Source organism: Lissotriton vulgaris, chromosome 5, assembly GCF_964263255.1.
Source record: "Lissotriton vulgaris chromosome 5, aLisVul1.2, whole genome shotgun sequence".
Classification (NCBI taxonomy): domain Eukaryota; kingdom Metazoa; phylum Chordata; class Amphibia; order Caudata; family Salamandridae; genus Lissotriton; species Lissotriton vulgaris.
The window spans coordinates 1469102611-1469118061 of record NC_141693.1 but is presented as its reverse complement, the minus strand read 5'-3'; the positions used below and the strand labels follow the sequence as shown (position 1 = coordinate 1469118061).

Genomic DNA, 15451 nt, shown 5'->3' with positions numbered 1-15451 from the left:
CACAATGTCTTCAGTTCAACTATCTGATTCACAATAGTGAATCACTCCATTTTTTACAGATGGAGAGGCTGCTGCATAGAGAATATTAAAATGTAAATATAGATACATCGATTTTAAACTCTAGTCTTGTACAATGTGCTTTTAAGACTAGCAATAGAAAAATACCTAAAATGTATTTACAAATTTCGTTTCAGTTAAAAAAATACCCTTTTGATTTATTCCTCAAAAATTGTGCCCATCCCCACATTCTAATTCTTCTTCTTGGTCTAAGCTTGACTAAAGCTCCAGCTATCCTATAACTCTACAAAAAGTGAGCGGAACAAAGTTAATTTGGGGGTTTCCATTCCCAGAAATCTGCCATGCCTGCCTCCAGCAAACTACTTTAGGCGCAATACTTTTTGTATGCAAATCCTAAAAGCCGGCGCAGTGGCAAATATGATGAGAAAAATATTACTCCTGTTCATGAAACCAGTCCAAATAATTTTCTTTTTACCTACCTATATGTTGCTTAGCTTGCAGATTTTCTTGATTCTTTTTGATGAAAATGTTACTATTATGCAGACGATTATCCTGAGGTTAGACAGGGAAAACTATTAACATTCCTATTAAATTATGGTCTGTATTAAGGAAGTGACCCCCCTGGAAGAAACAAAACTCGCTGGTGCCTAATGTCCATAAAATGGAGGTGCTAATCTTTGAAAACCTTTTCCATGTGGACCACAGAATGACTGCCAGACACCCTTGGTCTGCCTCCCACCCCTGCCTAACACACCAGAAACCTTAGCATCATTTGACTTCAAGTGCTCCTTTGAAGAGCAGATACAATTTTTAACCTTCACCTGCAACCATCTTTTGAGAATAATAAGGAATATTCTTCCATTTCTGCCTTAGTCTTCCAGGAAAGGTCTCATACAAGCCTTAGTAATATACAAGGTTAATTACTGCAACTGCCTGTTGTTAGACATCCCTGGTTATTTGTTGTAAAAGCTTCAGAAGGTCCAAAATGAGGCAGCTCACTTACTCCTTGCACTGAACAGACCATCTATTTCTAGCACCCGCATCAGCTTCACTAGCTACCTGTTTCTAAAAGAAGCCTATTCAGGGCATGGTGCCTGTGTTACAAGACAATCTACACTCCTACACAAGAAAGCTACATGCAGTCTTTGTTTTCCTAGTACAGACTCTTCACTCAAAATGATGGCATCAGGATTGGAGGTTGCTCACATGCAGTGGTGACATCCAGGGCCTGGAATTCAGACCATAGATTCATGCCTCTGGGATGAACCCAATCTCATCATATTCAGGCAATAGCTAAAGACTCATCTAGACCCAACATTTACATGGTGTTTGTTTTCCACTACGTTTTTGCTACCTCTTTAGTACCATGATACTTCTTTTTGAGGTATATGTACACTCTATAAATAAACTAACCATTTTGCAGAATTTTAATAAACAGAAACTATTTCCACAAGGATGTTTCTAGTCAGCTAGAAAGAAAGAACTATGGATAGAGTGAAGCAGCACTAGCACCATGTTTCAAACACCTGCATTCCTGCTAAAATACAAAGACAGAGGACCTGTTGACTACAGACAAGAACAGAAAGGGTGCAACAAGTGTAAATCAAGACTAAGGCTATGTGGTACAAATCAAGACTAAGGCTACGTATAGGTCAGATTTCTATGGGTCTTGTCATCCAATTTCAAAACAGAAAACACCAAGTGCTCATATTAAACATATTTTGCATGACAGTTCATACTATCTAAAACAGAGTTGTTTTTATTGGTGGTCCAGGGACCACTGAGGATCCGCAAATCCTACTCAGAGGTCTGCAACGTCTTAGGAAATTATATAATATAAACAGATTAATAAAGTCTATATAAAGAAGCAAAATTAAGTTAGTATCCTCAGATTGATTTGTGAGAGCAGTGCAAGTTGATTAAACAGAACATGGATGTTGAGTGGCCTTAAATGAATTTCGGATAGCGCCAACCTTCCCCATAAAAATTTGCATTTATTTTTTATATTTGAGTATTAAATAAAATATTTGTTTGATGAATGCTTGTTTCTGCATTTTCTGTTTTTTTTTGTGGTTCGAAGCATCACAACTGCTGAAGTCGGGGTCCCCAGATTCCAAAAATGATTAACCACATGGCTGCTGGGCGTTTTCCCCCCCCTGTGCTGGAAAATGCCATTTTAGTGGCACCATGACGAGCTCAGCTCGTCATCAGCACACGACACCCGTGGGTGATGACGAGCTGAGCTCGTCATCAGCATCGAAAGGGTTAAGAGGAATTCCAGTAATGATTAAAAGGGGGTCTACAGAAGTCAAAAGTTAAAAACCACTACTCTAAATCACTTACAAAACTTTTAAGTGCCTTTAAATGTTATACTCTTTCTCTGTCAGGGAGTTAGTAAAATAATTCAAGCCCTCTTTGTTATGGAAGGTTTACAGACACTACAACTGTGTCTTAATTCAAGGATACACAATGGACACACAATCAATAATAACCTTAAACTACTCAAGTAAGTAGGTGTGAGATACTTATGTCTTGTCAAAGTTGCCTTTTGATTTAGCAAGAAGACATTATCCTCCCGGTCTTTCTTGTTTGTGTTTCACTCTGGTTGTGAGGTGGCAGGAGAGGGAAGAGGTACAGGGTGCTTTATTTGCTTACAACCATTTTGTTGTAAGCAAATAAAGCACACCGCACCTCTGGCTGTATTAGTTGTAGGCAAATAAAGCATACAGCACCTTTTCCCTTCCCTTCCCTGCCACATCACAATCTGAGAGAAACAGAAACAAGAAAGGCGGGGAGGATAACATGTCTGCTTGCTAAACCGTAGATGTTCTCAAGGAAGTGAGTCAAAGTACTGGCCTTGGGAAATTCCAGATCACACACATGTGGGAATCTAAAATGGAAGTGTTATTTACACACAAGAATCAGACTTCTCGCTCTCAATAAAACTGGGCCAAAGATTGTACATTTAGTGTGCATTCCTGTGGAAAACAAGAAAACCCTGTCCGTAACTAAAAAGGTAATCCCAGGGAATGTAGAAAAAACTTCCATATACTTTCGATGCAAATCTGTGGTACACTACAAGGAGAAAAAACACACTGAAATGATCTTGTATTCCAATCCGGTGACACACCACATGCCCACACAGATGCTCAGAATTACATAACAATCTTGTGTGACATACGAAAATACAGTGCCACCAACCTATAATGCAATCAGACTTGAAAGAAAAAAATACTGCCTTCATAGAGAAAAGAAAGTGGAGGAAAAAAACAAATGGTTCATTTGCAAGACTGTAAAACACAGGAAAAATGCTAGGGACAACAAAATGCAATACTACTGGACATTAAAGGGAAAAAACATTGCAGCTAACTTGTCATGTAATCCTTTCAGCCCTGTAATGTAATCAATATCTTGAACTGGTTCTGGTGTTTAGTTTTTGCACCTGGTTCTCAACACCCTTTGTACATGTAAGATGAAAACAGAATTCCAAAGGTTTGATTGTCATACTTTGCATGCAAAAATATTACTTTGTGGATGTTTTCAGAAACAGGCCTCTGAAAATGAGGGTAATTCCCATAGAGTTCTGTTTTTGTGGGTACTCATGTATTTGACAAGTGTTTGCCACACTTCTCATCCTTTCTAAACTTGTACTTAAATGAACCAGGGTGAAAGTGAGCAGAAGGCAGACACCAATTCGAACATTTAGGACAATCCATTACAATTCCTGAACGCTACATATACATATTTTCTTCAATGCATTATCTACAAATGTAGGGTTCTGGAAAACATTAGTACAAAAAAGAAGTTAGGAAAAATGAAAACTTCCAACACATACACCTTCGTTTTTTGAAAGCGATAACAAGCCACATATGCAAACACAATGGCACAGATCTTTGCAGAAATTTACAATTTGGTTTTGTGAATCTGGCCCATGATTTGTTTTATACATATTGTCCACTGATTACAGTAGACTTCTTCCTTGACGAGTGACAGACCAAGCTATCTTAGATCTTACCAGTGCTCCACAAAAGGTTAAGTCTACCCGCTTTCAAATAAAACATGAACAATTGGTGCGTAACTTAACCTTGTATAAATTCAGCCTCATGGAACAAATTTCCTTTTGTTGTGCTCATAAAAAAACGAGTTGAGACTGAAATTATGCAGCATGCGCTTGACCAAACTGTCCTTGTTACTGTTAATACTCCATTGTAAAACATAACCTCCAACAGCCTTGTGAGTTAAGTTAGTGAAAATATGGAATGGAAGGAAAAGAAACCTAATGATTTGTACTGCGATGCAGACTTAAACAAAGCCAGGTCTTACAGAATCCAAATATATTGTAAACATCTTTGCTCCCTTAATCTGGTCTATGGTCTCTTATGCCATTTGTCAAAAGTAAAACTGAAACTAATGTATGTTACATTCTGTAAATGCTAAGACCAGTGCTCTTAATGCAAACACTCACTGCTTGACAAGATAGGTTGAAAAGTGAACAGTTTAGATAAGTATACATTTGAAATAATGTGTTGCTTAACAAGGTGCACGATTGTTTCTGTTGACGCTGAACAGTAATTATAAAGACAACACAATCTCTTATGCTAGCAAACGATTGCTAATGAATCTGGCAACATTCTTTGTGAGCAGACTTCCCTCAAAAGTTCAAAACACAACCTTCAAGGACTGGGTTACCCTAGTAGAATTTATTTGACCTGCATAGGAACCAGCAGTAATATCCGGTTTACATATTTCCTTTCCCTCCTTAACTGTGCACAACCTACTAGAGTCCTGTTTTTACGGTGCTATTACAGACTGATAACATAATATGTGCCATGGCTGAGAGCAGTCTGATTTGATTATCTTAACAACCGAGAAAAAAGGAAACTCAACAACTCTGATTTTCCTTCTCGGCAATTAAAGAAACACCAAAAATAGTCTTGGGGCAGATTCTCTTCACTACACGGGGAAGCACACTTTAAACAATAAATGTATATATTTTTTTCTCTTATGCCATCTCGACAAAGGTGCTACTGTCAGAAGTGCAATTTTGAATGGTAATTACTGGGACTTAGTTTAGGTGTTGGAATATAGATATTATTCTTATTATTCTTCAATCCGCACGCTAAGCATTGTGCTTGATCTTTCCATGGATCATAGTATAACGTTCCAAGTGTGAAAAAAATCATACCTACTGTCTAGCTCTGTTTTGTGTCTGTCACAGCCCATCAGCTGCAGGACTGTATTAAAGCCTGCCACCAGGCTGTAATGCATGGTTGATCGTGGCTGGCATTCATTCATTCATTCATTAAAACTTCACACTGACAGATATTTTCGAAGTGCCCTAAGTTCTATTTAATAGTTTATTTTCTTCCGGCAAGTCTCATTGTCTTTTTCTTTAACAGTTCTGCATAATTGCAAAAGATATTCGAAACTTGCTGAGAAGGTCTTCTCTACTCCTGATGGAGGGTGATGCTTGCGGCCAAGAGGCTTCCTGGATGAAACTGTACGGTTGGCCCTAGGAACGAGATGGATGTATTAGAGAATCAGCAATTTTTCATACATTCGGTTAGATCTGAAATAAATCCTTAAGTGCCTGTTCCTTGGAAATAACACAAAATAAGGGCTTAGAACCTGCTAGAGACGAGAAGGACGTACATTTAGATCAGTCTTCTGTCACTTAACCTCTTTTTTCATCCAGTTCTATAACACGTGTAAAGGGTTACTTGTCCCACAAATGAGGGAGTCTGCAACAGATGCTCCATTCCTGGAGTATGAGGTTGCAATCAATGCATCTCAACAGCGTATGGCTCTTCAAAGCCTCTGTCCCTTTCCGGCAGCCTTCAGAATAGACATTTTTTGCAGTGCTCGCTGTAAAAATTATACAAAAGAAGAGTTACAAAAATATAGTTCGCTGTAAGCATTCAGAAATTTCAAGTTGCATATTGAAAATCTAAAAACAAAACCAGTCCGGCCTGGCTTTTCTCTTGATGTCCAGTTTGTCTTGTGTTCACTTTGTGTTAGGTTTTCTGAAGGTCTGGGGAGAAAGGTCCAGGTGTAGAAGGTCCTTCTAAGTTTGAAAGCGTGAGCGGCCCATGGCTGTTAAACACTGAAGGAAACTGTGAAAGAAAGCAGAGTTTCAAGTTAGAATACACCAAATGCAGGAGAAATAAAGTAAGTGCAGGAACCTCTTAGAACTGAGGTTTTTACATGAGCATTTCCACTTGTGGCACATTGGAGAGAAATAAGTCTAATAATCACTGATCTATAACCAGTGAGGTAAATAGACTCAATTCACAACAGGCCATTAACAGGGACCTGGAATCTATGAGTGAAGACATTGCCATAGGAGGTTCATAATAACCACACATACTCAACCACAGTTGATATTACAAATCACACGACCCTCAGATCAGAGGAGTGTTGGTAAAAAGAACTTTAGATGTGCAGAGCTGAACCTTTCTGTGAGCGTCTATGGAGTTGTTTGTGGTTAAAGTGGCTTCAAAAGTGTAGTCTCTGCTGCTAATTCGGGGCCACTACAATAAACGTGATTGGTTATGTTATATAGATTTGTAGAGTGAGCTATCACCCGATAGGGTATTCTGGTGCCGAGCAGGTTACAGTCCAGCCAGCCTAGGGCTTAGCAGGATTACTCAAAGTGCCAGGTCTTCAGCTTCTCGCAGAATTCAATAGAAGGAGAGAAGACTTAGATGTTTAGTGGCAGGTTGCTCCGTTTAGGAGCTTGGAAGGAGAAGGCTTAACCATTGGCTCTGCTTTTGCCTATGCTAGGATGTGTAGGTGTATGGCCAAATGGAGGTCGGTGAAAGTGGATGCATTTGTTGAAGTATCCAGTGCTCAAGTTGTGTAGTGCTTTGAAAGTGTGTCAGGAGTTTGAAATGTATTCACATGTGCATGGGTAGCCAGTGTAGCTCTTGGAGGTGGGGTGATATGTGAGTGCGCCATGATAGGTTGAGAGGGAGTTTTGCAGGATAGTTCTGAATGGTCTGCAGACTCCTGATGACTGCCTTCTTGATTCCGGCATATGGGTGTACTTTTAGTGCGGCCTGCTTGTGATTAGGCTGTAGGTGACTGTTTTCTGGAGGTTGATTGGAAGCCATCTGAAAATCTTCCTCAGCATCTTCAAGGTGTGAACACATGAGGCAGTGACGCCGTTGATTTGGGTGGTTATGTCGAGTTTGGCGTAGATGATGATTCCGAGGTTCTTGGTGAGGGCAGGATCGGGTCTAAACTCTGTAGACCACCAGAAGGAATCCCACAGTGAGGAACGTTTTCCAAAGTTCATGACTTCAGTCTTGCGACTTCTTCCAATCAGCAATTTTTGTCATGCAAATCATGAATTTATTCTGGGAGTCTTGTCCGTGAGAGAGAGGATGAGTTGCGTGTTGTCAGCATAGGAGAGGACGTTGATGTGGAAGCAGCTAATGTTTGCAAGTGGGATCATGTACGCATTGAAAAGAGGAGGGCTCAGAGAGGAGCCTTGAGGGAAGCCGCAGATGAGGTCATGGTGGTCACAGGTAAAAGGTGCTAGAGTGACTGTCCTGCAAGGCAAGAAGGAGCATAATCCAGCGGAACTCCAAGCCCTTTTGATTCCAGTGTCATTCAGATGTTGCCTGATGACAGGATGGGTGACTATGTCAAATGCTGAGGAGAGGCCCAGGAGGTCGAAATGCACCCACAATATTCACTATGTGGGTTCCAGACACAATATCCACCAGGATGAGGCAGATAACGTGCATGGAGGCAATACGTGCAGTCTTGTGCTGTGGTTGGGTCTTAATCCGGACTGGGCGATGTTGAGGAGTTAGTGGTTGTTGGGCAATTGATGAGCTGTTTGCTAATGATCCCTTAATACTTAGGCTGGGTCTAGAAGCAGGGAGGTCGCTCTGTAATGAGCGCTGAGAGGTATGTTGGGAGTTTCTTCAGTAAGGAGAGGGCTGTAGCGTGCCTTCAGGTTTCTGGGAAGGTCGATGGAGTTGTTCAGGATGGGTGTGGGCATGGCACTGGTGGGTAGAATTCTTCTAGTGTAAGTGTGGTGGGACAAGGGTAAGAGAGCCCTGCAGTGGCTGAACTTCTTGAGGTTAGTGTCCGCTATTTGGACGAGGTCAGTTGGGTAAGTCTGCAAGTTGAAGTTCCTGTATATGATGGTGATTTTATGCTGAAGAATAAGGAGAGCTTATTGCAGAGGTCCTGTGATGGGGTGGTAAAGTTGGAGGCAGCTGCTGATAAACTGAAGTCCTTCACAATTCCGAAGATCTCCTTGCTTCGTTTGGCACTGGCTTCAATCCGGTCCATCAAAGTGCTACGTACAGTGATCTGGATCATTTGGTGGTATTGTCAAAGTCTTGAAAGTGCTTCTATCCTTGTTGTTTTTGCTCAGCCTCCTTCTGCACTCAAGTTATTTGCAGTGGTGCTTCATCAGCCTGAGTTCCTCCTGTACCAACTGTCGTGGGGTATGGATCTCATCTCGCTGTTTAGCTTGGGAGGGGGAACTAGGGCTTTGGTGCAAGAGGTGATCCTACTGTTGACATTCTTGTTGGCTTTGTGGAGGATGTTGATATATTCAGGTGGATGGGTGTCAAGAATTGAATTTCAGTCTTTGTTCAAGATGTTTTTCTAGTTGCAGTGGGCTGTTCTGGCAGTGGTGAGTGTGTTGCAGCGGGATAGCAATGCTGAGCTTGACAAGGGGGTGGTCAGTCCAGGGAATAGGTGTGGGTTGGATGGATATTGTGAGTGGGTAGGTGTTAAGGAGCATGCATGAGTGTGTGGGTGTTGTGTGTGAAGTGTGATCTGTGCCAGTGTGAAAGGGGGAAGTGTTGTATGCTTTTGGTCAAGGAATAGAGTACTGTTGGTGTGGATAGTGCATGAGCAATTGCAGAAAGCGCAGGAGAATGCTCGCTGGTTGGTGTGTGGTGTAATGCAACAGAAGCACAGACAGCAGTGGTCATGGTGGAGTGTATAGATGGTCACTACTGGTGGAGTAGGACCAGGATTCCTGGCGATGATGCGGCTGAGGCGTGTCCACATTAAGTAGGTTGTAGGAGGGTGGAAGAGCGCAGGGAATGGGGATGAGGAGGGGAGCAGGAGAGCAAGAATAGATTGCTCGGTGGAAGATAAGAGCAGGAAAACAAAGCGTATGGCTGAGAAATGTAACAAAGCAAAGGTCAAAATTACGGCAGAGATGTACAAAACTAAGCGAAAAAGGTGCAGAGAGACACAAAACAGAGAATGGCATCAAAAGAGCAGAAAAGTGAGCAAGAAAGCATAGAACAAAGCTCACAAAAACAAAAAGAAAGGAACACAACTGCAAAAAGTGAGCCACAAGGCAGAGAGCAAGGTACAAAATAGAGAGAGAGAGAGAGAGAGAGAGAGAGAGAGAGAGAGAGAGAGAGAGAGAGAGAGAGAGAGAGAGAGAGCGTGAGAGAGAGAGAGAGCGTGTGAGAGAGAGAGAGAGAGAGAGAGAGAGAGCGTGTGAGAGAGAGAGAGAGAGAGAGCGTGAGAGAGAGAGAGAGTGAGAGTGAGAGTGAGAGCGAGAGCGAGATAGATATGCTGCAAGGGCCTAAAGCAGGAGTAAATCCTCAGGGCCAGGTATGGCACCTAATTAATGTCCAGACCCCTCACACCAACAATTCCTGTGCCACAAGCTAACAGGTCCTCCCACTTTATAGCTATTAAAAAAATATTTAAAACAGAATGCTTTTTGTGTGATTGTTACTCAGGGATTTACATTCTAGTGAAGCCAAGACTAATGAAGCTGCATTGAGGAGGTCTATCATGGTTCACCGGTTACCTGTGTAAGCTGGACATATCATTATATTATATGTCAGAAAGCATTCTGTGCAAGTTGGAAAGACAACTATACTAATTTAACAAAGAGATTGTCACATAAGTGCAACATTCTGCAATCAAATAGCCTTTTTGCTTGTAATTAAAAACAAGTGTGAAAAATACATAAATGTAACTTGCCAGTGCTGTAATCTACAAGCAAACATTAAGGGACCGTGTGCACATCCGGGTAGTTAGTCCACATCCCCTCTGAGTGAGAAGACATGCATTCCAATTGCAACTCAAAACACAGACACCAGAGAATGTGCATCCTGGAAAGTACCACCTTTGAATAAAATGTATGCAGGGTACAATCTGGAAAAACCATCAGGTTCCTGGAATTAATAGAATTTTATTTTTTCTATTTTCATGCAGAGACCTGGGCCTTCAAAAGTTAATTGCATTCCTGAACGTCTGCAATAATGTGGCCGGTGTACTGGGGTGCGAGATAAGTAATTGAGTAGTTCCTGGGCCCTCTACCTTCTCCATAGGCGAAGCCCACTTAACATTTAGACTATCAATCGCCAGAGTTTTGCTGCTTCCTTGAGCCGATTGACTTTCAACCCCAATAAAACCCCTAATACACACTACAACTGCGCTCTCCTAGGCTACAGGTGGAGTGTGGATTAAGATCCCTTACAGGTTGGTCCAGTGACAACATCTCACTATGCCAGTAAAGTGAAGCTTTCCAGTCATGTACTTTGCCCTGTTCAGTATTCTAGCAACTGTTGTCACTTTAATGAACTCTTAACGCTCTTATCCTCAAGTCATTCAGCAGTAATCATTACTTTTTCTAGGTAGAAGGAGAAATGGTTCCCGCCTCAGTACTGGAATACAGCTCTGGGGTTCCAACTTTACCTCTGTTTTTTTTTTTTTAAATAACGTTACTATTGGTGAAGTATTTTGTACCCCCATTCTTATTCCATAGCATCATTTGCAGAAGGTTTAACTCACCTCCAGTATCACACTAGATTCACCATAGTCATTGCCTAGCACACATCCTTAAACTATTTGACCTAGCAACTGAACCTTTTATTTTTTTATTTAAGTTTATTGAATTTTAACAACAGTTGGGCACATACACAATACCAAATATTTTTACTTTTTTTATTAGAATGAATAGCACAGTACAAATGATTGTGATGATCATAAATGCAGAGCATATCCAGGTTTGGTTTATTGTCTTTTTCTGATACCTTCTTGATGTTACATCACATGGTCAGATTGTAAGTATTGTACAAATGGGCACCAGAATTCTCTAGGGCGTGAGGCTGCTGGCAATTCTTCTGCATAAGTTACAAGTTGTTCCTTGCAATATGTTGTGTCAGATATCCACTGTTTGATGTTGAGTGCGGATTTACATCCCCAATTCATAGCCACGCGCCTCTTAGCTCGTAGTAGGGCTATGGCTAGCAGCTTGCGACTTGGTGATGATTTTATTTTACTGACACTGAGTAAGCAGGTTTGTGGGGTGTTGGGGATGGGCGTAGTAAGTATGGCTCCTAAGGTGCCTGTCATTGCCTTCCAATATTTCCTCACTGGGGGACATGCCCAGGCCACATGTAAAAAGTCCACCTGTGGTGCGCCACAGCGCACGCATTTATCCTCTGTCCGCAGCCCATATTTGTGAAGTTGTGTCGGAGTGTAGTATGTTTGTTGTAAAATATTTTAATGGATAATGCATAGGTTGCAGTTAGATGTAAGTAACGGTGTCAGTGCGCAGCATTGTCCCCAGTATTCTGTGGACAGAGGTACATCTAGTATGCTATTCCATTTCTCTAGCGTGTGTTCGGTTTGTCTATATTGCCCACGTTGAGCTGCTTTGTAGAGTTTATTACAAGGCGTTGGTGTGTGGGCGCTATAAGTAGCGTCTATAGTGCATTATGAATAGGCGGTTGAAATGTAGGATAGATGTCCTTAATCGCAGCAAGCAGCCAGAGGTATACAAATAAAATTAGCGGTGTACGAGTTCTCTGACAGCACATCCAATGAGGTTTTAAATTGACTGTTATGGAACATGTCACTCATTGTGCGCAGGCCCATTCCATGCAGCAGTTTCTGCGTTTTCTGCTCTTGTGTCATTGTGATTTTGGAATGGTGTGTTAGCAAGATGGCGGGCGTGTATACTGGTATTTTGTTAGCCCTATGCGCTAGGGTGTGCCACGCTGCCGCAGTACTATGTATGGGGTCTATCACTGCTCTGGAGGTACCCTGTCCTATTGGTGATATGAGAGCAATTAATGAAGTCAGGTAGGCATTGTCCATTTCTACAGCTATATGTGGTAGATAATTGTGTGTCTGCATACAGAAATGTGCATGCTGTGCCTGGGCACAAAGGTAATAAAGATGAAAGTCTGGGGCTCTTACGCCACCCTGGGAGTAGGAAGTGTAAGTTCCTTCCAAACGACTCTGGGCTGCCGGCCCGCCCATGTAAGAGTGTTCAGGCATGATCGTAATTTTGTGAAACATTGTTGTGTGAGAAAAATAGGAATATATACAAATGAGTATTAGAATATCGGTAGCACAACCATTTTTTGCAGCACTATTCTATCCTGGTTCGCTAGTTTAGTAATTGCCTTCCCGTAGTTCTCACATACCACCTGCTCTGGGTCACGATGTATCTAGATGCAAAGGTATTTAACTGGGTCCGTCCACGACTGTAGAGGAAAGTCCAGTGGGCTATGTTGTGTGCAGGAAGTTAGTGAGAATATCATGGATTTGGACCAGTTAATGCACAGTCCGGAGTATCTTTCAAAGCTTATGTATTCTCTGATTTTTACGGGGTTTAAGTCATCTTCTGGGTGTCGACTGTATAAAACCATGTCATCTGCGTACATTGAGATGCTAATTGGTCTTGAACGGAATTGCAGTGCTGTGTGTGCGTGTTTCTGACAAATTTTGCAGGCTAGTGGTTCAAGCGCTAATGTGAATAATAATGGCGACAGTGGGCACCCTTGCCTAGTTCCTCTGCAAATTTGTAGAGTGTTGGCTGCATTAATGCAGAGTCTGGCACATGGCTCTGTGTACAGCAACACAATCCAGCGAAGGAATGTTTGTGGGAGACCCATCCTACAGAGGACAGTGAACATGAATGGCCACTCCACCGAATCAAAAGCTTTGGCAGCATCCAAAAATGAAGCAGCAGCCGGTAATTCTGGATTTAATTGATGAAAGCGCAAGAATATAGTGCGTAAGTTGTGTGTTGTCGACCGCGTTGGAATGAAACCGGATTGGTCTGGTAATAGTAGGCTCTGCATTAAGGGTTTAGTCTAAGAGCTATTGTTTTGGCTAGTATTTTGGCATCTGTGTTTATGAGTGACAGAGCTAGCAACTGTACCTTAGCATTTGGTCTGGTTCTCGGATATTTTTTTTTTGATGTATTCGCCTTTGATGCTTACTAACCAGTTCAAGAAGCTTCCCACCTTTTCGTCTTTTTTTCTTCACTCAGTGTCTCACTTGACATGTAGATCTTCAGGATAACTATTATTTCTAAAAGATATATGCGTAGTTTGAGTCACATCATTCAATCTACCTTATTTTCGGCTATTACTGAATCTAGCGTCCGCTTTAGCTTCCCCTTCCCACAGTCAAGTCGAGATCGGTAATACCTCTGTCCAGATCCTGAGATGGGCGCCCAAGAGCCTGGTGGCTTCGATCTACACCCACTACCAGGGTCAGACTGGGACAAAAATGTGGCCCGGGCACCAAGAAAAAAATTGCCCCTTCCCCCCCATTAGCAAACCAGATAAATAAAAAAGTGGCCCAATTTTGCAAATCAGGACAGTTTTGAACTTGACAAGGCACGCTCTTTGGGTATTTTGCAAGGCATAGGAGACTGCATGCATTTGTCTTTGCAACAGGCAATAATTGTGGTAATATCAGGAAAATCAACAGTAAAGCCAGCCCACCTGCCCATAAAACCGGCCCACAAACCGGTCTATCAGACCAGCCCATCAGGCACTGCCTGATTGCCATATAGGCAGGGCCACTGGATTTAAATGATTATACAGCAGCAGCGACTTTTTTTTTTTTAACATTTTATTTTTGTTGTTGCTATCACATGTTATGCACTTGACAATCAATCATTCTGTAGAGCAGCGTCAACATTCAGCTGCCTACGATTAATAGAGCAACTTTTTATTTTTCCCCCCCCCAACATAAAACTTGCTACTTCACGGGTTGCATTGATTGACCTTGAACTGTAGGCTATTGCAGCATTGGTGTGTGTACATCCGTTCAGCAGCCCTAAAGCCAGTCTCTGATAATACCATTCACTCTTCTAGGCCTGTCCCCCAGGTCCCGGGGTCATTCTGTGTCTCTGGGTCCTCCTCCTCCCCCTTCATTACACCAGATCCTCCTCGTCCCCTGAGCTATCCCCATCCTCCTCTTCAGGCAAAGGTTCACAAATGTCCCCCCTGTATGTGTTCCATGGTGTCCAAATTCTGTTCCATTTACGTGGATTATGTCTCTGCTGATATACTGCCCTCTCTGTCACCATGAGCACGTCCATATTCCTGCACCACTGCGCTAGTGTCGGTGCCTCTAGTGCCCCCCAATTTTTCGCGATATCTCGCTTCCCCATCATTACGCCAATGACCACCCACCCCTTTGCATTCATTGTTAAATCTGTTGGGCCCCATACATTCAGGAGACAAGTTCTGGGGTCAGGCGTGAACGGGTTCTGGAGGGCTTGACCGCTCGTGCGTGTGACACGCCTCCAGTAGTCTTGTATGATTGGGCAAGTCCATATAGTGTGGAACAGTGTACCCTCCTCTCCACTTTCCCTCAGGCAATACGGGTGTTCTGCTCTGTGTATTTTGTATAGTGTAGTGCGGGTGTAGTAGACCCTATGTAGTACTTTGAGTTGGACCAGCCTGAATCGGGTGGAGATGCCCGCCTCCCTGGGCGACGCCAGGGCTGCGTTCCATTCTGCCTCATCCAGGTCTCCTACCTCATCCTCCCAGTATTCCTTCAGCCTTTCAAGGGGATCCGGTAAGTTGTTCATCAGTTTGCGGTAAGTGAGGGAGGTTGCACTGGACTCCATGTAGTCCGTAAGCAATCGGTCCTCTAACGGGGCTGATTCCGGAAGCGTCACCCCTGGCTCTAATACCGACAAGAGCGCGTGTCTAATCTGTATGTACCTATATGTTTCGGTCACTTCTAGGTTATATTGCTCCCTCAGGGTTGCAAAGGAGAGCACTCCATCCCTTGTCCATAGGTCGCCCACCGTAGAGATCCCAATGGTATCCCATTGATCAAACCCTTTTGAACTGCGCAGGTTGCCGAGGGCTTTGGCGTCCCACAGTGGCGTGAGGTTAGTGATCACTCCCTCCCATGCCAGCCGTCTTTGCGCCTTGTGCCAGATGGCTACTGTGTGTTTGGTAGGTCCCACTAACTTTCTCACTAGTCCTTTGTTGTAGAGTGGTGCCAGAAGGGTTGATGTGCCCAGCTGGTGCCTATCCGCCTCATATGCCGGATCGTCATGTGCCGCGTGGACCCATTGGTTGATCACCTTGAGGTGAGCGGCCCAGTAGTACAATTCGAGGTTAGGGAGGGCTATTCCCTCACTGTACCAGTCCCTGGTTAATTTCAATTG

General features: G+C 42.8%; 1 protein-coding gene across 1 annotated transcript in view; it reads right to left on the bottom strand.

The window, feature by feature from the left end:
- Positions 1–2404: 2404 nt before the first annotated feature.
- Positions 2405–15451, bottom strand: part of ELK4 (ETS transcription factor ELK4) — a 186743-nt gene continuing 173696 nt past the window's right edge. The window contains exon 5 of the mRNA XM_086923428.1: positions 2405–6131. Within this exon, the coding sequence (XP_086779554.1) occupies positions 6033–6131 (99 nt within the window). The 3' untranslated portion in view covers positions 2405–6032. The remainder of the gene's footprint in view (positions 6132–15451) is intronic.